The sequence below is a fragment of the Acyrthosiphon pisum genome, chromosome A1 (genome assembly GCF_005508785.2).
Source record: "Acyrthosiphon pisum isolate AL4f chromosome A1, pea_aphid_22Mar2018_4r6ur, whole genome shotgun sequence".
In the NCBI taxonomy this organism is placed as follows: Eukaryota; Metazoa; Arthropoda; class Insecta; order Hemiptera; family Aphididae; genus Acyrthosiphon; species Acyrthosiphon pisum.
The window spans coordinates 87,773,457-87,796,193 of NC_042494.1; the positions used below are offsets into that span (position 1 = coordinate 87,773,457).

Consider the following 22,737-nt stretch of genomic DNA (forward strand, 5'->3'; position numbering starts at 1 on the left):
ACACTTGTAAGACGGAGACAGCACATGTGGGTATCACGTCCTCTTAAGATTAATCATATTATCTTTGGGGGGTTTCTAAACTATTTAAAAGACACAAACTTTAAAATTAAAAAATTATTCTAAATGCTTAATTGTATACATGTTTTAATTCTAATACTTTTACTTAATCGGGGAAAAAAAAAATATTTAGAGTAATAATTATAACATATTCAACAAACAATTTATCCAAATAGAAGGTAAAAACAATTCATATAGGTAATATAATTAAATAGGTTAGTTTTTTTTTAATTCAAAAAAAATAATTTTAGACATATGCATAAAAATATAATATTTTTGCAAAGCAATTTTCAAACAATAAGTGACAACAAATTATAGAGTTGAATTTGATCTACATTACAGTATTTAACCTAGGTCATCTTCAGGCCATAATAAAAGTGGTAGTAATTAATTTTAATTTTACATACATTACGGACGCCCACCTAAGGTACAGTAGCTTGAAAAGAAGAAATTATACATAACCTATACATTTAAGATTATACACATAAAAAGTATTATAGGCTAGAGTGGTTTGTTAGATTCATCATTTGGTGGAAGGGTGGTTACAGCCATAGTTATTATGATGTAGAAGGACATAATATTATAAGGGAGAAAATAATCTGGATGAACTACCAGGAAGCATAAAATTTACATACGGAAGAAATTCAGGTGCATCATTGGATCCACTAAAAAGTTTGCTGAAAAAGTTGGCTAACATTCTTCGATCTAATAAACTGCTGAGTTTTAGATGATGTGGGATGGGAGAATAATCTTGTGATTGATGTTCAATTTTAAAACAAAATAAAGGAATTTATGCTTTACACATTTGAGTTAGTATAAGTCAGATACAATATATGGATCCTAAAGAATTTGTAAGACGGAGACAACAAACGCATGGATAGTGTCCTCTTAGGAAAGAAAGAATAGAATGGTCGGAAGCCGAACATTATTGTAAATAAAATATAGTTAACAGAAGACTGCTTAGTAATATAAAACATTAAATCATTTGGGACCAAAACAAATATTGAGTTATTAAAGGTTTCAGTTTTAAAGATGATATATCACTCCTGATAAGTTTAAACAAGTCTCAAGTTTTCATTTCACCAACAATTAATAATAAAACGATAGTTGTAGAAAACATACACTCTAATTTGACGAATGGCGCCATATTTTCCAAAAATATCATACATTTCCTCAGCTGTTATTTTGTAAGGTAAGTTTCTAATGTAAAGAACCCTATTAATTTCTGGAGGCAATCGTACCTGGAACAAATAATTTAAATAAATTATTAAATAAAACTTCTTAATAATAGTAAACATACAATATTTTGAAGCTTAAAACCGTGCAATTAATTTTACTCACGTTGGTTTTCCTTTGCATACTAGCAAGAGCCATCGTTATTTTTTAATTTAGAATACACACAACCAAAGATTAAAAATATTGTTTAATAATTTATATTTAATAATTTGAAGAAGCAGTAAAAAAAATAGTTTATATCTTCAATTTTCAGTTCATAGAAAAATTCGGACTGTCAGAATTCGAATTTCATATTTTCATAATACATAATACAAACATAAAGAATAAAGATAAACAAGCTACCGGAATCTTTATCAGAAATCTGAATAGTGAATACTGAAAAAGATATGATACAATTTTGTCATTAACAGTGTAACCAACAAAAGCAAACGAACTCGCTAAACCTTCCGTAAAGAATCAACATTAGTTACAAAAAAATAAATAGCTACGTGTAAAAAAAACAGCGGAGTAAAAACTAAAAAAGAAACGATGTTTTTCGACTATTTGAGATATTAGCTTAGTTAGTAATTAGTAAAGAACGAAAAATGTTAATTAAAGAAAAACATAATGGACGCCATATTTTTAAAACCTTAAAAAACACCCACAACTTATTTAAATTTTTCAAATTTTCGTAACAAATGTAAAACTAATAGATATCGTGATTATAATTTATTTATTAATAAAAATCAATTTTTAGTCAAACTGTCAAAATCCACACTAAATTATTTTGGAATTTCTATTATTTGCAGAAATCTACTTAGCAGTTACCTGCTCCCATGTCTTATAATAATGTTGAAAATAATATTGTATTACAGATATTTGTTAATCTATTTAAGCAACACTTCTAAAATGTTTATAAATTAAATAAATTAACATACTACAAATGTGATAATAATTATAATATTTTTGAAAATTCTTTACTTCCTATTAATTTAATACATATTATTTCTCTTACGGAGGTGTTTAAGTTTAATGAATTAGAGTCCATTCAATCTAATTACTTTACGGGTCCTGATAATATTTCCCCCAAATTTATTTATAAGAAACGGCATTCATTTTGTCACCAATTTCAACTAATTTATTTAATAAGTCAACGCAAACAGGTATATTTGCACATAGAAGTTTTCTTTCATCTCGCCTATTTTTAAAAAAAAGGAGATAAATCTCAAGTCACCAATTATCAACCATTATCTAAGATACATAAACTTCCATCATTATATTAATATATTATTGGGTATGATAAAAATAAAAATAAATGTACCTAATAAAACTATTCGTATTATAAACTATGAAAATAAATATATTTTTTCATAGGTATGTACATAGGCAGTGGCGTCATTTGAGGGGGGGCAAGGTGGGAATTTGCTCCCCCCCTGTTGTCACTAGTGGGCCGCTGTCGGGCCGGGTATGGGCTAGTTTTGGGCCTTCATATAGTAGCTAATAGGTAATATATTTAAGTATCCCTCTACATATTACGTATTAATTATTTAGTTATTGTTATTTCTCAAAAAAATTGGTTACTTATGCTTATGATAGTAACCTTTGCTACTAACTATAAGTATAGTAAGTATACAATTATGTAAAAAAGCTATTTGTATCGAGAAGAATATGGAATTGTAATGTGATGTAATGTAATTGTTAGCGAGCGGTTTTTTTTCGGTTTTATTTTGGGCCGGTCAAAAATTTCCCCCCTCCCTCTCAAAAACTGAACGCCACTGTACATATATTGGTATGATTGTTTATAAACAATTGTATTATTGACTATTGTTTTGAATCTTATAATAGTTAAACTGTTGGTAAATTTAGATACCTATTTTAGAATATCATCCAAGTGCATATTTTGATGATAGCCGATAGGTGATACCTACATTAGTTGAATAAATTTCCAACACCTTAATATACTATCCCTATATATTTATTATATTATATTACAATATTATTAAAATTATTTCATACAAGTTAAAAATTATTATAATTATAATTTTTTATAATAAATTCACAAGTGAACAATTTTTTTACCCGTGGCAATTGTTGCCATTGTCCCCCTCCCTAAAAGTGGTTAGTTTCCATCATTACTCATTAATAGGAAATGCAATAATGTATTCTAAATTTCTAAGTATACATCAATACATCATACCCAGAGGAATACCTATACATTTACTAGTTTAAATTAGAAAACAATTTATTTTAATCATCTTTTTAATGTAACGAAAACTGATTCGAGTACAGTCACATAAAAATGTATCAAAAAAAAAACTAAAGATCACTCACAATTTTAAAATTACGATTATATGTGAATGTGATTCAAAAATTTAAAAAAAGTCCAAAAAAATGTGGAACGCTTCACGATTTTGCGTGTCATCCTTGCGCAGGGGCCATGCTAATCTTCTCTGTATCGTTCCAATTTTAGTATATGTACTGCCGAAGCAAGTACATTCGATACCGTATCAAACGTAGTATATATATAAAGTAATGATGTTTGTAACATCACATATGAGAATTGATAATATTTATTCGAAATATAACAATTGACCTTCTGACCGAAAGTAAATCGCCACTAGATAGAGCTAGTTTGCCTGGTTAGCATTCTTGTCTATGGGTTATATAGCCACCCATTCGAATTCACTGTTCCTTATCGCTTATCCCAAATCAGTGGCGTTATTTGGAGGGCCGCCGCCGGGCCGGGTATGGGCTAGTTTTGGGCCTTTATATAGTAGCTAATAGGTAATATGTTTAAGTAACCTCTGCATATATGTATTAATTATTTAGTTATTGTTAACTCTCAAAAAAATGGGTTACTGTATGCTTATGATATAAACCTTTGATACTAACTAGTAAATATACAATTATGTATAAGGAGGGTATTTGTATTGAGATAAAAATGCAATATTGTAATGTAATATAAATGTTGGCGAGCTTTTTTTTTCAGTTTTATTTTGGGTCGGTCAAAAATTTTGGCCCCCCTCTCAAAAACTGAAATGACGCCACTTTCTCAAATCCCTACTTACTTAACTAGTAATACTAATAAGTAATAACAATGTCTAAATAATCTCTATAGTAGACTTAATAGTTATAGCTATATTTAGGTACTAATAAGTAATAACTAATACTTAACTTAATAGTCAATAGTCATAATCATAAGTTTTATAATAACTATAGTGCTGTACAAAAAAAACTATTGTTATCACAACTTACTTCCAAAAACTTCTAAATATTTTTAATTAGAAAAAAATAAAAACCTGTTTGTCAACATTTTTAAAATTATTATATACCTACTAATACATTGATTAACTATAATAATTAATAACTAAAGATTATCTGGCCCTGTAGGGGATGTCATCTAAGTATGCAATTAACACATACCGTCTACTTATAATATCTATAATAATTAATATTTATTATCTATCATACATATTATTTTGTACATTAGTACCTATGTTCTACACGGCTACATCCAAAAACAATTTTACAGAGTGAGTAGGTACCGCCGTACCGGTAATTCATTTCCGGCGCCGGTATTTGGCGAAGGCGCGAAGGTAGCGACTACTTATTTACTTTAAATGCTGAATACCTATATGGAGACCGTCTCCAGAAATATGAAATGTACGTCTTGCTTTCTATAGTTGACAGTTGAAACTTGATAAATATATTTTTTTTCAAGTAATAATAATACGGGAAATGGGGGGGGGGGAATCAACCCGTAAGGCCCCTGCGTATGCCACTGTATGCACATGTGCAGGCTTATAGGAATTATAGGAATAAAAGATTAGGTACAAGTGTACAACATAATATTATTTTTGAAAACGGATGAATAATAACGATACTACGATAGTAGCCCATAACGAAATTTAATAAGATAATAAATAATGATTAAGCCATTAAAAATTTGTCTTTTTTTATATAACCTAGTTAGTAAGTTACTCTGTTGAAATCAAAATAACAAAATATGGTTCGCTGATTGTGTGCAAATTCTGATTTCATTATCATTCTTAATTCTTTCAAATACATACTATGTTTAAAAAAAATAATCTAAATTTGTTTTAAAGGTGTGGTAAACTACAGAGTTAAGACTTATAAGCATCCATAAAAATGGAAAATCGCAAAGTTCTGAATTATATCATTTCTAAAATTTTTTGAAAAATAAGAAAAGTTGTGGCAGCATCTAAAGTGAATTTGTTCTTCAAATATAACTTTTTAGCTAAACATTCTAGTTTTAATATTGTAACTGTTTTGAATTTTTAGTATGTAGTAAAATGAATATTATTAAATTTAATATTTTTTATTAATATTAAAAGCACGATTTTAATTAATTATAATATTGCATTACATTTTTATGTATATATTATATTTGGTTGTAACTTGTAATATTATATTGTTCCTTAAATATACACTAATCTCTAATACCCCCAACGATCCGGTATGGTCTAGTGGCTAGGATACCTGGCTCTCACCCAGGAGGCTCGGGTTCGATTCCCGGTACCGGAAATACATTTTTGATGTAATTGTTTGAGAATCCTATTTTTACTTTTTATCCGTAATATAATATTAAATTGACATAATATACAGGATCACTATTTATGTACTATGAATTATGTTATCGTTTTGAGTTTTCCATCGAATTGGGCCTCTTTTAAAATATTGAATGTTAAGTGTGTATATTATTATTGATAACATTATTTGACATTTGTTGTACGCAATAATTTTATTTTAAATATATATTTAATATTTAAAATTAATATTAAAATATATACATGGCAGTCGGCACTCGGCACCATAGATATTATAGAATGAGCATGACAAAATTTTGACAAAATTAATTTAATTAAAATTAATTTGACAAAATTTTGTCATGAGAATGAGTACGGGAATGAACATGCAATCATGAAGGTCTTATCACAATTTATTAAATTGATGAATATGTCACAAACAGTATAATTTATATTAGGATGTCTTATTTCTGTGGCATAGTACATTCACACACATCATAATATATGTATATATATTATATCTATTATGATTTTACCTCTACTAGAATGAGAGGCCATGATAAAAATAGTCTTTCTCTCTTCCACATTTCGACAAGCTTCCCTCCATATTGTTATTTAGCCACTCTTTAATATCTTTATTATGCTCCGCACACCCCGCCACCCCAGTCCGCGGCACAAACATAGAATACTAATCTATGGCACAGTAGTCCCGTTCTCGTTACTAACTTCTGGCTGATGACGGGTAAGCATTTTGTAAAAGTAAAATTCTCACCACAATAATAGTAACAATTGTTATTTGTTATTATTGTCTAGATTTGACCGGGAGACATTCTTCGTCATTAGATTTTAAATAATATTCCGTATTATTTTGAATCTGGATCGGTTGCATCCTAGTATCCTACAGTCTACACGGTATGTTTCGTTTGTATTATTATTATTTTGTGTTCATTTTATAAATTATTGTTGCGTTGTAGTGGCGCGCACTGCGTCGGTTGATTTATGTATTCTTCATACGATACGACACCGTTGTAACTCGCAAAAACGCTGATTGCAATACATTGCCAAGTTTTAGCCATTAAGGTAATTTTTTCTATTAAACAGCACCTCAAACCGTTCACGTGCAGACGTTCACATACCAGCCAATTGCCGAGATGTCTGATTCCGTGGGTTGGTGCTTAATCGAAAGCGATCCCGGTGTGTTTACGGAACTGATCCGCGAACTTGGTAAGTGGTCCGTAGAGCGGTAGTCCCAACGTCTTGTGATGGCTTATCTTACCATGCTATTAATTCATTTGAGTATATTTTATTTAAGGTGTGACCGGAGCTCAGGTTGAAGAATTATGGACACTGGACAGCAGCTTGTTTGACGCAATCAAGTGAGCCTCTTGTTTTTTTATTCTTAAGTTGATACCACATACCTACAATGTTATATTATTGTTCTTATTGTTATTTAGGCCTGTTCACGGTTTAATATTCCTTTTCCGGTGGATAGGAGAAGACCAACCTGATGGACCGATTGTCAGAGATTCGAGAATTGAAAAGTTATTTTTTGCTAAACAGGTAAGGGCCAGTTGCACCGTCTTTGATTAAAGTTAACCGGAGTTTAATCGGCCGAATTTGCCCGGTTAAATATCTGTTATCAGCTGATTAAGCTTAATCGAAGTTTAACCGTAGACGGTGCAACTGGCCCTAAGTCTCACACCACAATTATTTTTCTTTTGCTTAAGACTGGGTTCATTTATAATTTATATACATTTGTTTTACATATTCAATTTTTTTCTATTTAATGTCAATAGCACAAGAAAAGAATCAATTATTAAAATAACTTAAATGTTTTAATAGCATAATTTCCAATAATTTCTAATTTGTTTTTAAGATCATTATTAAGTAAAATGTTTACCTACTTAATTGTATATCTACTATTAATATCATTGTTTTTATTATTAGGTTATAAATAATGCTTGTGCTACACAGGCTATTTTAAGTGTATTATTTAACTGTCGTCATCCAGATATTGAACTTGGCACTACCCTAAGCGAATTCAAAGAGTTTTCTCAAAAGTTTGATGCTAATATGAAAGGTTTGGCCTTAAGTAATTCTCAAAAAATTCGCTCAGTGCATAATTCTTTTGGAAGGTATTATAAAAAATGGTTTGTTATATAATAAAATATTTATTGATATCTTGTATTAGGAGTAATTCTATTTTTGAATTTGATGATACTGCTAAACCAAAATCAAAAGATGACGAGGCTTATCATTTTGTTGCAATTGTGCCTATTGAAGGTCGTCTTTATGAATTAGATGGATTGAAAGAAGGTCCAATTGACTTAGGATTAATAAAACCCAATACAGATTGGGTTGAAGCTGCAAAACCATTTATTGAAAAAAGAATAAATAAGTAATAATGTTTTAGATCTCTGAAAATTAGTTTTTACTTTTTATTTATGTTTTATTGATATCTTAGATATAAGGAAGGAGAAGTTCATTTCAACTTAATGGCAGTAGTATCCGATAGGAAATTAATTTTAGAACAACGACTATTGAGCCTTAAAACAGAAGAATTGGTATGATTAAAATTATATTAATCTACGTAATAAGCATTAATTTATGTTTTTTAAAATTTAATTAGGATGAAGCAACAAAAATTTCTGAAGAAAGTAACATCCGTATGAAAATTGCTGATGAGGAAGATAAAATGAAACGATACAAAATTGAAAATGCCCGCCGTAAACATAATTATTTACCATTAATTGTGGAAATATTGAAGTTATTAGCCAAAGATGGAAAGTTGGTACCATTGTACGAAAGAGCTAAAGCAAAAACCTTAGAAAAAGAAAAACAGAAAATTGGCAAAGTTTAATTAAAGATGCATCATGGTCCCATGAAAACCTCAATTAATAAAAACAAACATTTATAAAATTTATTGTTTGTGATTAAGACCGAATACCAAGTGATACATATACTTGTAATTTTTTTTATGTATATATAATAAATTATAATTATGTACCCGTTGTTTGTTCTAATATAAATTTGTCAACTTACGTTGCAAAAAATACAAACATCAACACTTTCTTTAAAATAATTAAATTTATATAATATTTATTTTTTTGTCAAATAAATTTATTTTTCATGAAACCCTATCATTTATAAAATATTACAAATCTTAAAAAGTAAACTATATAGTGATTGGAACATGACATTTTAAAATAGTACAAAAAACATAGTGTTGATCACTTTTTAAATTTTTTGGTATTATTTCTATTACTTTGTTTCATAATTCTTTTCTTTCCATCAATTTCATTTCTTGCCTGATCCTGAAGTCTAGAAAAGAAATCTTTAGATGTTTTCATACTCTTGTCATCCATAGATTTTAACTGAAATAAGCCATTGATATATAAATGCTAGATAATACTATGTACTAGTAACATTAAGTATTAGTATTTCGTGCTTACTTCTTTAATTTGATGTCCGCTACTTGTTAACCGTTTCAGTTCTTTTTGAGCACTGTCTTTACTATGCTTAGGTTTAAACCCATTTTTTTCCATTTCCTTGAGGTTAGATTCTTTTGTTACACGTTTCTTGTGTTGCAAATGCTTTTTCTTTCGACGTTCACGTTTTTTGTCTGTACTAGTACGTTCTTCTTTGCCAAGAATAGGTGCTTTGAATTTTCCTAAAATTTTTTAGGTTAAAAAAATAAATATTCACAAGAATGTCAAAAACTAATTAAAAAAATAAACAAACTTTGTATTTCTTCCGGTGCTAATAATGAAGCATCAGTCGTGGCAATTGGAGCTACTTCTTCCATTGATATAGCTGGTAAATTATTGACAATTTTTAAATCGGGAATGGCCTAATACAAAAATCACGTGTAACTTAATCATAAACATTCAGTATTATTTGACACATTATTAATTTTTAGAGATGCACAACAATATCGTATTTCGATATCGGACCAATATTACGATATCGATATGACAAAACTATTTAACATTTTATCAATATCGATAACATTGCAATTTGATATTTCTATCTTCTATTTACACATTTTGTCTTGAAATATCCTAATTATTTTATAAATATCACAAATTTATCTATTTTAGTTGAAAGTGTTTAAAATTATTGAGTTAAAAACATAAACCTAATTGTATATTATATTATGTAATATATTTTACAATTGAATGAATTTGTAAAGAAAAGTTTAAATGGAAACAGAATATAAATCTAAAAAATAATTATATTTTTATTATTTTAGTTATTAAACAGCATATGATGTGTTCTTTAATTGTATACATATTATACACAATTCAGAGTTAAAACTGAAATTTAATAAAGTATAATTAAAATGGTAAAAATGGTAACACACCACAATATATTCAAATAAATATACATCATTTGAACAATTTTTCTAACTAGTGAGTATTCTTTTTGCTTTTTATTTTTTAATCTTATAAAATAACAAGCGATATCATTTGTTTTTCAATATTGCGATATGACATCACCATCAATGAACCGATATCGATAACTGAAAATATATCGCTGTGCATCAATATTAATTATAAAAGCAATTTTCGTGTGGCAAGATAATTAACCGAACAATTATTTCAACTCTATTCCATGAAAAACAAAATCAATTTTTGTCGGCGAGTTTCACTTTGTTATAAAATTTATTGGAATAATAAAAATTCTTTTTAACCTGTTTAGGAGTGTAATGATAGTTTGTAAGTGCATCTAATTTTCTAAATAATTCTTTAATCATTAAATCAATTTCTTTATGCTCTTTTGGATCTTCTTCAGGTTTATTTTTATTTTCTGGATCAGCTGCTTCTCTTTGTTTAATGAATTCCTAAAATAATATATATTTAGCTTAATAAGCAAACAACAAACACAACAAACTACTTTTTCATAAATTTGGGATAAGCTTTCTTTGCTCTTCTCTTGGTTTAAGACCAATTGTTTTTTTAATTCTTGAGGTGCATTTGATTGTTTTATTTTCCGTTCTACGTCATCCCATGCTTTGTCCTTTATTCTTTGTAGAATGATGTCTTCCAATTTTACAGTAGTTTCTTCAGTAATAATTGGCGCTAAATATTAAATTGATACATTGTTTACATTAAATTCTTCAAAGCAAGCAAACAATTTTATTTTATTATTTATTATATTTTACCTGGACGAGTACAGACATCAAATTCAACAGCCTCTTCTAATAAAGAATTTTGAGGGCGGTCTTTAGCTGCAACTTCACCCTTTAAAGCCCAAGGTTTATTATCAGATACAGCTTCTTCTTCCAATTTTGCAATACGTTTGTTAATTCGTTCTGATCTCATTTCTAGAGTTGACAAATGTTCGTTGTTGTCTTCATTAGGTTCATTTGTGCCTTCTTCATTATTTTCACTTAGTTCATCGTCCATTTCAAATCTTACGCTTTTTTTTGATTTGGTTGTTTTTCCAGTTGCATTTGTTTGTTTCTCAAAGAATTCTTGATACATAGGACCAAAATTATCTTCTTCCTGTTAATTTAATAAGTATAATATGTTAATCCCAAAATATTCTCCAAGGCTTATAATACATAAAAAAAATCAAAAAAAAATCAAAAAAAATCACAGTTATCGTATGACAAAATAATTTTAAAAATGTAAAATAAACAGTATTTATACATTACTTCATTTTCAGATTGTAAGTCTTGAAACATATCAACATCGCTACCTAGGGATTTTGGTTTATCTTTAGCAGTCTCCAGTTTTTCCTCTGATAATAAAAAGTTTTCCATTTCTGACAATTTGAAAAATTCATCGTCGACTATTGACTTTTTAAATGCTAATAATTATAAGAATAATTACATAATTAAAGATTTATCTCCATAAAGCAATTTAAAATAAATGTTAGTATTAGTTGTTTTTATGTAAGTCATTAACACCTGTGTTATAGTTTAAATTAAAGTACACAAAATATTATGAATGATAAATAGATTTAAGTCATTACTTAAAGAGGACGCTACACCTCCATGTGTAGTCTCCGTCTTACAAATGTAAAACATAAGAAAAACTGCTTTGCGCGTGCAAGAACCACTTAGGCTGAAGTCCAAGCTAAGCAAACTCATTTTCACACTATAAAGAGACAAACCTTTACTGTGCAACGTTGTTTTTATTTTTTTTTGGATATTAGAACATTTTTTTTTTCCCAAGGCATGGTATCGAGAACTGGAGAAGGGACTGCGTTAGCATTATGTCCCCCTGGATATTAGAACTAAAAAAAAGTTATTCAAGTTTGAAAAACTCAACAATAATGAATGTTTAAACAATAAGAACTTTTTTCGTATTTGAGATTTCGAAAAATTAAAAACAAGATTGCACATTAAATGTTCTCCTCTTTATAGGGTGAAAATTTGATTTCTTTGCTTGGACTTCTGGCTGAATGGTTCTTACCAACGCAAAAAGGATTTTGCTATGTATTATATTTGTAAGACAGAGACAGCATATGCGGGTGTAGCGTCCTCTTAATATTGATTTGTAGAATGGTCATTTTATTTCATAGACATTTTCTGGTTTATAAAAGTTAATAATTGAATTATTATAATATAATGGTTAAAACAATTACCTCAGGGGTTTCCAACCTATTTTACTTCATGGTGCATTATATCTTTTAATACATTTTACGGTGTTCATGATGTGCACATAGAAATAAACAAGGCTGGGCATTAACGAATTAAAAAGTTAAAGTTAAGTTAATAAGTTAATTTTATATTAACTTTTTAACTTAACTAGTTAATTTTGGCTTTTCATTAACTTAACTGTTAACTTACTAAATTTCTTTTTTAATTAACGTGAAATTAACGAGTTAATTTTTCATTTCAAGAAGTTAAGTTAATTTATTTTGTTTTTAATTTTATCATATTTCACTACTTCAGTATATTTCGTTTACATGTCAAAAAATATTTACCGTGAATTGTTTAAAGTAAAAAATGTATATAATTCGAATGTTTCAAATTTAACTAATATGGAAACTCTGTATAAAATATAAACACTATAGTCTATAATTTAGTTTTGGGTTGGAAAAAAATTAAGTACGTTAGCGTTGTATAAACAAATTAACTTTTTTTTATCTTAATAAAAAGTTAACAAAAAGTGTGTATTAACTTTTAACTTAACTGAGTTAACCTATAGTTAAATTAACTTTTAACTTTTTGTTATTGATGCATATTAACTTAACTTAACTGAGTTAAAAAATAATCATTAACTTGCCCAGCCTTGGAAATAAATCTATATTTATTTTTTGACAATATAAACAAGTAAAGGATAGTCAATACCTAGTCATTTTAATTGCGTAAATCCAAAATATAAATAATTATCAGCATATTTATGTAAAAATTTTAAATTTAAACTTTTATTACTTAATGCTTACACACAAAGCTATACAAGCTACACATAATAAGACAAAAATTACATGAACATGGTATAGCAGTTGGGAATCCCTGCTCTACTTATATAATAAATTTAAATCATATAATATTAGGATCATATTATTAAACATAAGTAATATAATTATTTTTATATTTACTTTTTTTAGTATGTAAAGGTTCTGCCTCTCCTAAGTCAGAAATATTATCCTCATCTTCACTTTCTTCATAATCTACATCATCTTCTTCATCTTCATTATCTTCATCATCATTCTCTGAATCCTCAGAGTCTTAAATAAATATAGGTACATTACATTATTTTTAAACAAGGGAAAATTATTTAATGATGTCATGATTTCTTTAAAAATATAATACAGTTAACTTTCGATTATCTGTGGTCTATGTACAGTACTTAAAATAGGGTTTATGAACAATATGATATATTATGCATTTGTGAAAAAATAAATGAAAATGTTATATATTTATTAAATGAATTGTTAAATAAAAATATCTCATGTTCGTTACCACGGACTTATATCTAATTTACTTTAAATACTATTTAATATTGAATAGTATAATTTTTTTAAATTATAAAATAAAAGTGTTTTTGTTTCAATTTGTATTTAATGGATTAAACGCAGAATTCCTTTTATCTGTAGTTGCCGTGCCACACTATTCCACAGGTAATCAATTGTTTACTGTTGTTATTTATTTTAAAAACAATAGTAAATACATTATAAATTATCATTTTTAATTGTGAACTAAGGAAACTTGAAGTATATATTATAATATATTACTTACCTTCAAATTTGTCTGACTTTAATTCAGCTTTATTTTTATTTAATTCTGAAAAAACAAAAAATTAAATATATGCAAATTTTTGAAATTATAAATTAAAAAAATCATTATAATTAAATCAGTTTTATTATTTAATTCAATATGTTCCCTAAACAAATTATATTATAATATTAACTATTAGATTTGAATTTTATTTAATTTATAGATTATAACAATAATTTTGAGAAATATAGTTATGAAAATAAGGAATAGTAGTAAGAAATATAAAACCTTTTTCTAGGCAATATTCTCAGAAAATAGGGTTCAAAAATAAAAAAGTTTTGGACCCCCTATCACGATTATAATAATTATAATGGATTCATATTTATGTATAAAAATATTAATCAATGTTAATTCTTATTACTTACTTTTAATTTTAGTTTTTTCTATAATAGACTTTGTATCTTTTAAATTTTTTTTTGTATATGTACCTGCAATAAAAATGTTAAATTAAGTATAGAAATAATTAAACGCATATACATTTGAAAATTATTGTCTTCTTAATAGTTTACATTAGTAAAATCAGGTATAAAAAAAGTTCTACCAACACCTTGATTACCTTGTATATTTTATTTAGTAAAGAAAATGCAATGTTTAGTCTTAAACATAATATTGATTAAAAAATATGTACTAACTATCAGATTCATTTAGGAAAATCAAATCACTTCTTGTGAATCCCTGTATAGTAGTAGCCAACAGTTTTAATCGTGCTGAGTTTTGTAGTTCCAGTTCTTGCCATATTTGCTCTTCATCAAAATCTTTAACTATTAGTTCAGGCAGAGCGTCATCATTGGTATTGTCATTTTTTGTTTCGACACTCTTAGTAGTATCGTACAGTTGTTTCAACAAATTAGTTGTCTCTTCAGCAACATTGGCTTGCACACTGAAACAAAATATACTTTTATTTAACACTTACCCATAAAATAAAGTCATAAATTAAAAATATTAAATAATTAATTAATCAATCTTACTCTAGATAGTCTAGTGGATTTACTGTTAACTTTTGAAATGTTGCAATGAAATCTATATTGGTCATTTTGAGACGATAGTTGTACGTACAGGAAGTTATTAAAATATAAACTATACTCAAAAATCATAGACAAGTCATAATTTTGTTTGAGTCTCTCAAACACGTGATTTTTATAACGTTGATAAATGTTATCACTTTCACAGTTTCATAATATTATTATTCACACAGTAACTTTGATAACTAAATATCTGATATTATATTCGTGATATTATCTATGGTGATTCGTATATCTCTTATTTTGTAAGCAAATCTGGCTTCTGATATAATAAACCAATCTGGTTGGTTCCACTCTCGGTCACCATTTTATTTCGATTGTTAAACAATCGTAATTATAATTACCTTGGTTCTATTGTTCTGTGATAATAGTGGGTATCGTTGTCAGTTCAGGTTTTTAGATTAAAATCTATAATCTATAATCTAAAAAGTAAAAACTGAAAACTAAGGTGTTTTGATACACCTTGCTTAAAATCTTCAGCTTTGCTAGTTGCTACTCAGTACTCACCACCTACCACGGTCTCAGAAGACTAATTATTCACTGTCTCACTACTCTACTCAGTACTCACCAAAGGTATACTTATCTATGGTACTCACTAGTCACTAGTCACTACTCACTACTTCACTTCACACCTCGACCGATGACTTGGCTTTAGCTAACGAAAAAGCAATATCAATTGCCACTCACTGTCTAAAACAAAATATCTAAACATTTATTTTATATTCATATTTTAACCTACTTATTTTTAGATTACTTAATGTATTTATAAATGTAATAGCATATAGCCCAGTACCGTACACGATAAGAAGAAGACTTCACACCTGTGCACTGTGCGGAAGTACAACATTGCATCGACTGCAAGTTGAATTGTTGCAACGGTCCGCACTCCGCGTCCAGCTACGGCAGTCTATGATTCAATTTCAAATCTATATTTTCACTGTGACACTATGTATTGATTATTCGCCAATAGGTACGTTGGAGCCTGTTAATAAGGCCGACATTTTTTGTTATGAAACTAATTTACTTCAATATACTTTTTAAGTATGTAATAACTAAATACTAGTTACTGTAGTAGTATTTATTAAATTATTCAACTATCACTTTACCATAAGTTCACACTTCATACCAATATGGCCAATACAAATATAATATGATTATTTATACTCAATAATATAAAATTATATTATACCTAGTCCTAGTGTATATTATAAATTATAATTTATTATGTTCATATATTTATTTTTATAATTTTTCATTTTTTCTATAGAAAAAATCATTTTGAATAATAAACCCAAAAGCCATACTTCAACCAATTAAAAGATTAAAAAGACTATTATACTTGAACCTTCCTACTTATTCAAATCTCAACAAAAATTAAATGATATAGATATTAAAAAAAAATTACATATGCGCCCTGGATATTCCTCACTAATAAATACAATTTATTTAAAAAAATTATTTTATTACTGAAGAAGACATGGTTTTTCATGTAATATTAGTTAATTTGCAAAAATAATTTAAAGAATACTGTACAGAGTGCACGAGTATTATCATTGATAACAACAAAAGCTTGTAAAATATTTCTAATATTATTTTAAACTAGGTAGGTTTAGAGAAATATAATAAGCAATCATGGTACCTATTTCTTCCTTGCCGTGGGACAGCAGTGGCGACATTTGGGAGGGGCAGGGTGGGCATTTGCCCCCTACTCTTGTCATTGTCAGGGTGGGTATGGTCTAGTTTTGAGCCTTCATATGTTAGCTAATAGGTAATATTTTTAGGTATCCACAAAATTAGAATTTCTCCTTATTTTAAAGGATATTATTGTATTGTATTGTTGTTTATTTCTTCAAAAAGATAATGGGCCTCACTGACCAGGTTCGTGTAGAGGCCCATATTATACCATTGTATTATAAGGCCCATATTATACCATTGTATTATAAGGCCCATATTATACCATTGTATTATAAAAAAATTAAATGTTTAAAATATAGTTAAATGGATTTTGTTAATTTTTGTTTCAGATTAAAATTTTAAATATGCTACCTGCAGAACGTCAAGTTGATTCTGATTCTGATGAGAGTGTAGATCGTTTTCCCAGAAAAAAAACTAAAATATCAGATATAAGTGAACAATCATTTGATAGACATATTTCAATTGATGAAGGTAGTCAAAACTTTGATGAAATTGAATTGGATAATTATTTTGATCACAAAAATCTAAATTTGAACAATCATCAGACAGTATCTTCTGGAGTATCTGATGATGATGATTATAATGTTAATAAATATGAAGATAGTGAAAGTGAAGATTATGTACCTATTTCAGATGGTGAATTTGAATTAGAAAAGTATGTAATAAATGAAACAAATTCTAAAACTAGTGGTATTGAAAAAACTGATGGAGAATCTGTCAAAGATGGTGGAGGCGCCAATGATTATAATAATGATCAAGAAAGAATGACTAAAACCCATAAATCCATAGGTATAGATAATGATGAATTATATGATTTACTAGACAAAGCATATAAAGACAAAAATAAAACCCACAGTGAACATAAAAAGAAAGCTGTTACTCAAGACGACTTTAAAGAATATGAAAAAATTGTGTTAGAGGAAGTGTGTAAAAATCATTTTGATATTTTGCCTGAAAATTGGATTGAAGCAACTCATAAAAGTGGCATGCCTATTTATTTACACAAGAAAAGTAGAGTTGTAACATTATCAAGACCTTATTTTTTGGGACCAGGTGATCCTAAATCACATTTAGCCCCATTATCAGCAATTAGTTGTCTACAATATCAAAAAGGTCTTGAGAATAAAGAAATTATAAAAAATGAACCTGATTTTCAGGTTAGTAAACTTGGTGATATGATTATACCAAATGCCAAAGTGGAGACTGCACAAGAAAATATTATTAAAGAATCTTTAACACACGTGGAGTTGCGGGAATATTGTCAGTCACTATTTAAGTAAATGAATACTTGTTACTTGTATTATTAAACATACAATATTGTTCCAATTTAAGTAATAATTTTATTTTTATTTAATGAATTTCAATTATACCTTTTTTCAGGTTCAAGGTTAAAGAAGTGAAATCTCCAAGTAAAATGCCGAAAGAACAAAGTATAAAAACGGAAATTTCTAGAGGCACACTAATAAATACCAAAGAAAGACCTTCGCTTCCAGATAGTACTAAATTGATATCATTTCCAGTTCAAACTGAGGACCACGATAAACGGTGTAATCGTCGTCGAGAATGGATAATGAATCCAAATGGTAAAAGTTATGTGAGCATATTACATGAATATTTACAACAAGCATTGAAAACCCAACCTTGGTATGAGTTTAAAGAACTTGAAAATACAGAAACCCCTTATTCTGCTACTGTTGTGCTTAATGATGTTCAATATGGTGTTGGTTTGGGTAATAGTAAGAAGCAAGCCAAACTTAATGCTGCCCAAGCCACTTTAGATATACTCATACCTGAAATGAAAAATAAAATAGATTCAGATATCAAAAACCAACGTGATCCTGTAATATTTGACCAAATTAAAGTCACCGACCCCAGAATTACAGAATTCTGTGCTAAAACCACAGAACCTAGTCCATATGCTATGTTATTAGTGTGTTTGCAAAGAAATTTTGGTGAATGTGAAATAGGTATTGAATATAAATTGAACAATCGTCGTAGGATGTTAAACCAATGTACAATGATGGTTGGTAAACACACAGCTTCCGTTGCTTGTAAAAATAAAAGGGATGGCAAACAAAAAGCTTCTCAAGTAATACTTGGTCTATTACATCCACATATTGATAATTGGGGTTCGTTGTTACGGCTTTACGGTAACCGGAGCATTAAGAATGCTAAAGAAAAAAAACAAGAAGAGCAAGAAATCACTCAGCTCCAGAGTAAAGCTGCTGTGAATCAACCAAATTTTGCTATACTAAATAAACTCAAAGAAGAAATGTTAAAAATTAGGGACCAAAGAAAATTAAAAGAAACTAATGAAATGTTAGGATTACCTCAGACAATGCTTGCTACAACATGTCCATATACCATAGCAATTCCATCATCATCCACAAGTCCTAACTAATAAATAGTTTTGTCTAGTCTATATTTCTTCATGCTAAGATTAACAACCATTGTATTAACCACTTGTACCACCGTATTAACATTTAATTCAAATGTTTTGTTCCTAAAAGTATTTAAGTATGGCTGATGGTAATATTAATATAATATATACCTAAACCGTAACTCGTAAGGTGTTTTTTTTTGTTTTGTTAATTTGTGTTGATTAGTTGTACACTATTATTATTTTAATTTATGAGTACAATTTTTGTAATAGTATGTAAATAAATTATGTGTATTTGAAATTACCAGTATTTATATTTCAATATCAACAATATTAATTAATTAAGTCATATAATATTATTATTAACACAACTATAATATAGTCTATAACATATTATGTCCATTGACTTTATAGTTGTGATTTGATATGCTAAAAAACACCTGCATCTTTTTTTTTTTTGCAAAGACTAGATTATGAGTCAGGTAGAGTTTTTGACTTAAACCCTAAATGCTATATTAAAATATCACAGAACGTGTTTTTTCATCAAAAATTAAGTACAAATGATAGTTGGAAGAAAACTCCTAAATAAATAAATCTAATCAAATTGGTATGTTCATATCAGTCTTACACAAATAAACTTTTTTTATGTGTAATTTAAAGATCTATTAAAATTTACAAATAAAATGATAAATGAACTTGAATGTAGTATTTTAAATACTTTCTCAAAGTATATTTATTAAGAGTCAAGTTCTTTATTTCTTATTTTTTATACTATTTACTTTTAATGCAATCACATTAAAATAAATAAATATATAAATGGATAATAATAATTATGTGAATAGTTAAGAAATAAAACAATCTTATATCTATACAAAATCTAGCAAATTTGGTAGGTGCTTTATCAGTTATTTTTACGTTATAAATATATCGCTATGACGCGTGTAGGTATTACAATAAATTATGATTGCAATTAATCGGAACAAGTTTACTATCTAAAATTGCTAATTGGATATTATTGTATATTGTAGAAAGTCATCGATGTAATATTATTTAATATATATATTATATGTAATATAGGTGGGAATATTTTAAGCTGTAAATTATTGACATAGGTCAGGCCCAGTGGCGCAACTTGATAATAAGGGGCCCATGTGAACATTTCTAGACCGGAGCCCTTACCTGCTAGCAAGAATTAAACACAGTATAGCTCTTGGTATAAATCGAACGTGGTTCAAAGTACTCTTTGAACTTTCCTGATATCTCCAAGAATAATTTGAAATTTTCACAAAATCGGTCAAGTAGTTTTTGAGAACCTATATAATAGCTACAGTCTACAAGTATACATTTAACTCTCATATTTGTTTTAAGATATAATTTCTTTATTCGAAACCATAAGCGTGCGACGATTTAATGGATCCTTTTACCTCATCTACCAGAGTAACTAATGGCAAACGTTTAAAATACAATTTTTTACTAATTATTAAAAAAAAAAAATGAACAAAAATGTCTATCGTAAAATCTCAAAATACCTCTCCGGGTTGAACCAACTGGGTCTAATAGACAATAGTGAATCTAAAACATTCAGAGACTCTCTCAAAAATATACAAAAAATGTTCAGTGGTTTAGGAGGAGATCAATGAAATACAGACAAACATTTATTTGTTTATATATGTATATAGACATAGATTGTTATTATTTTCGGCCAACCGACATTCAATTTATTTTACCAAAGAAAATTATCATACATTAAAACCTTCCCCGTGAATCGACCGATTTACTAGTGAAAACCGTATTAAAATAAGTAGAGTTCTTTTCGAGATATGTTCGTACATACAAAAAAGGGGCTTCGCTATTTTATATTTTACGTTATTTTATAGTATATTTTCTACTAATAGCTTTCGCTATTAATAGATTATATTATATTTATTGTATTTATATTTAATTATTATTACCTATATTATTTTGTATATTACACATTATAGTAGGAATATCGTATAATATGAGATCTCGGGGCCCCCAAAAATCGGGGGCCCCTATGAATTTCACACCCAACACTCCCGATAATTGCGCCACTGGTCAGGCCAGTGAATCAAGATGTGCAGAGGTGACAATAATAATTTACTTAATAACATACCGTACGCGCAGGAACGGGCAGTAGCTTTGTCGCTGAGTGATTCGGCGAGAACGTAGGTACGACGATTGTACGTGTGAAGCGACATTCGTAGTACAGTTCCGAATTAGTGATTTATTTATGTTAGTTTTACATTTTTAAAAGTGTTTCCGACTTGAAAACACGAGTTGAATATTATTTCAGTCGGTTTTGCGTTCTTACCTTTTATAGGAACAGACATAGGCGCAAATAGCGTTTGGGATTTGGGGGGGGGGCTAAAACCTTACTTTGATAATATTGAATAAGCTTAAAACAAAATGCAGGAAATGTTTATGGGGCTTAGCACCTAAAGCCCCCCCCCCCCCCGCTATTTGCGTCTATGATTATATTTCCTAAAATCATTTATATATTAATAAATATAGCTATTATAATAATAATAATAATTGTAGAGCACCAACTACACCAAGTATAATACGATAGATCACCTAATACATCAAAAAAGAGGTACCTAGTAGATCACCTGTAACAGGCAGGATTCTACTGGGTTATAGAGGTGCAAATAGAACGGACGACAATATAGCTCAAACTCAGATTCTGATTCTGAAAATATTCCTCCTAACAACGGTTATAGGTTTTATGGAATACGAGTAGAAGGACCTTGGGTTTTTAAAACGTTTTTTTTTTTTTTGTTGAACATCGAGATCAGTGACGCAAATAGGGAAAATGTTTAGGGGGGGCTCAAGCCCCAACATATATATTTTTTTAAATTATAATTTATAGGTAGGGGAGACTGGGTACAATTGTAACATTTTCATAAAACTATTTATTTCTGCTAAAATTCAAAATTTTTTGAATCGTTTATACATTCAATTAGTAAAGTAAGTTGTTACCTTTCAAAATATGTGTGTATTGAATCTTTATTTCCACATGATTTTGAATAGATATAAATATAGAACGAAAAAAAAAATGTTACAATTGTACCCTATACAGCAAGGGTTCTCAACCTTTTGAGGTCCACGCCCCCTTTCAAACTATTTTATGAGTTCACGCCTCCCCCCTCACTACTATAAGATTGATGTATGCATAATATAAAACTATACTGGATTAATATGAATTTACTGTTATTGGATTAATATGAATACAACTTCAAAGAAAAAATATTATAATTTAAAATTAAAATGAACTATTATTAATATACAATTATAATTTTTTTTCAACATTTTCACGCCCCCCTGAAATTTTGTCACGCCTCCCTAGGGGGGGCGCGCCCCCCAGGTTGAGAACCACTGCTATACAGGGTACAATTGTAACAGCACTAGGAACAGATGTAACATACATAATTTTTATTTTTTTATATTATTGTAAAACATATAAAATATATCAGTTACATTTACATTAAATAAAACATAACTTTTGGTAAACAGATTACCTTTAAATAGTAATATATTTTTGACTTTTAATTGGTTAAAACAATTATA

The 22,737-nt window shown here is 28.4% G+C and overlaps 4 protein-coding genes and 2 non-coding genes across 9 annotated transcripts in view; 3 read left to right on the forward strand and 3 right to left on the reverse strand.

The window, feature by feature from the left end:
* Positions 1–1,607, reverse strand: part of LOC100159957 (pre-mRNA branch site p14-like protein-like) — a 3,262-nt gene extending 1,655 nt beyond the window's left edge. The window contains 2 exon segments of the mRNA NM_001246155.2: positions 1,180–1,298; positions 1,399–1,607. Coding sequence (NP_001233084.1) covers positions 1,180–1,298; positions 1,399–1,431 — 152 coding nt within the window. The 5' untranslated portion in view covers positions 1,432–1,607.
* A 2,052-nt stretch (positions 1,608–3,659) lies between these two features.
* Positions 3,660–3,766, reverse strand: LOC115033991. The gene has a single exon (XR_003839333.1). It is a non-coding gene; the product is annotated as a U6 spliceosomal RNA (small nuclear RNA).
* A 1,979-nt stretch (positions 3,767–5,745) lies between these two features.
* TRNAE-CUC lies at positions 5,746–5,817 on the forward strand. Its single transcript has one exon. It is a non-coding gene; the product is annotated as a tRNA-Glu (tRNA).
* A 608-nt stretch (positions 5,818–6,425) lies between these two features.
* LOC100159255 (ubiquitin carboxyl-terminal hydrolase isozyme L5) lies at positions 6,426–9,038 on the forward strand. Of its 4 annotated transcripts, none has more exons than XM_008183725.3 (9): positions 6,426–6,561; positions 6,633–6,731; positions 6,794–7,043; positions 7,132–7,195; positions 7,274–7,379; positions 7,767–7,954; positions 8,011–8,217; positions 8,284–8,383; positions 8,449–9,038. In XM_008183725.3, exons 3-9 carry the CDS (start codon positions 6,971–6,973, stop codon positions 8,677–8,679), a joined length of 969 nt encoding a protein of 322 aa, XP_008181947.1. In that variant the 5' UTR covers positions 6,426–6,561; positions 6,633–6,731; positions 6,794–6,970; the 3' UTR covers positions 8,680–9,038. The 4 variants fall into 4 exon arrangements, with proteins under 4 accessions (XP_008181947.1, XP_008181946.1, XP_016659036.1 ...); XM_008183724.3 differs by having other exon boundaries at positions 6,427–6,561; positions 6,921–7,043; XM_016803547.2 differs by lacking the exon at positions 6,426–6,561 and having other exon boundaries at positions 6,580–6,731; positions 6,921–7,043.
* On the reverse strand, positions 8,893–15,205 carry LOC100161301 (U3 small nucleolar ribonucleoprotein protein MPP10). Its single transcript, XM_001950471.5, has 12 exons — positions 15,021–15,205; positions 14,685–14,932; positions 14,418–14,480; positions 14,014–14,058; positions 13,374–13,502; positions 11,479–11,633; positions 10,984–11,326; positions 10,716–10,900; positions 10,513–10,662; positions 9,561–9,669; positions 9,272–9,489; positions 8,893–9,193 (listed from the first exon to the last, which is right to left on the reverse strand). The coding sequence occupies exons 1-12, from the start codon at positions 15,083–15,085 to the stop codon at positions 9,050–9,052; spliced, it is 1,854 nt and encodes a 617-aa protein (XP_001950506.1). The 5' UTR covers positions 15,086–15,205; the 3' UTR covers positions 8,893–9,049.
* Positions 15,206–15,424: 219 nt separating this feature from the next.
* Positions 15,425–19,444, forward strand: LOC100162002 (microprocessor complex subunit DGCR8). The gene is made up of 4 exons (XM_001947368.5): positions 15,425–15,647; positions 15,853–16,044; positions 17,099–18,045; positions 18,150–19,444. The coding sequence occupies exons 3-4, from the start codon at positions 17,114–17,116 to the stop codon at positions 19,168–19,170; spliced, it is 1,953 nt and encodes a 650-aa protein (XP_001947403.1). The 5' UTR covers positions 15,425–15,647; positions 15,853–16,044; positions 17,099–17,113; the 3' UTR covers positions 19,171–19,444.
* Positions 19,445–22,737: the final 3,293 nt, after the last annotated feature.

Coding starts and splice junctions, on each gene's coding strand:
- LOC100159255 (XM_008183725.3), top strand. CDS start 6,971: ATGTCTGATTCCGTGGGTTGGTGCTTAATCGAAAGCGATCCCGGTGTG. Junction 7,044..7,131: donor GGAACTGATCCGCGAACTTG/GTAAGTGGTCCG, acceptor ATTTTATTTAAG/GTGTGACCGGAGCTCAGGTT. Junction 8,384..8,448: donor GCCTTAAAACAGAAGAATTG/GTATGATTAAAA, acceptor AAATTTAATTAG/GATGAAGCAACAAAAATTTC.
- LOC100161301 (XM_001950471.5), bottom strand. CDS start 15,085: ATGACCAATATAGATTTCATTGCAACATTTCAAAAGTTAACAGTAAAT. Junction 10,901..10,983: donor TGATGTCTGTACTCGTCCAG/GTAAAATATAAT, acceptor TTTAATATTTAG/CGCCAATTATTACTGAAGAA. Junction 9,670..10,512: donor ATCATTACACTCCTAAACAG/GTTAAAAAGAAT, acceptor TTTTTGTATTAG/GCCATTCCCGATTTAAAAAT.
- LOC100162002 (XM_001947368.5), top strand. CDS start 17,114: ATGCTACCTGCAGAACGTCAAGTTGATTCTGATTCTGATGAGAGTGTA. Junction 18,046..18,149: donor TATTGTCAGTCACTATTTAA/GTAAATGAATAC, acceptor ACCTTTTTTCAG/GTTCAAGGTTAAAGAAGTGA.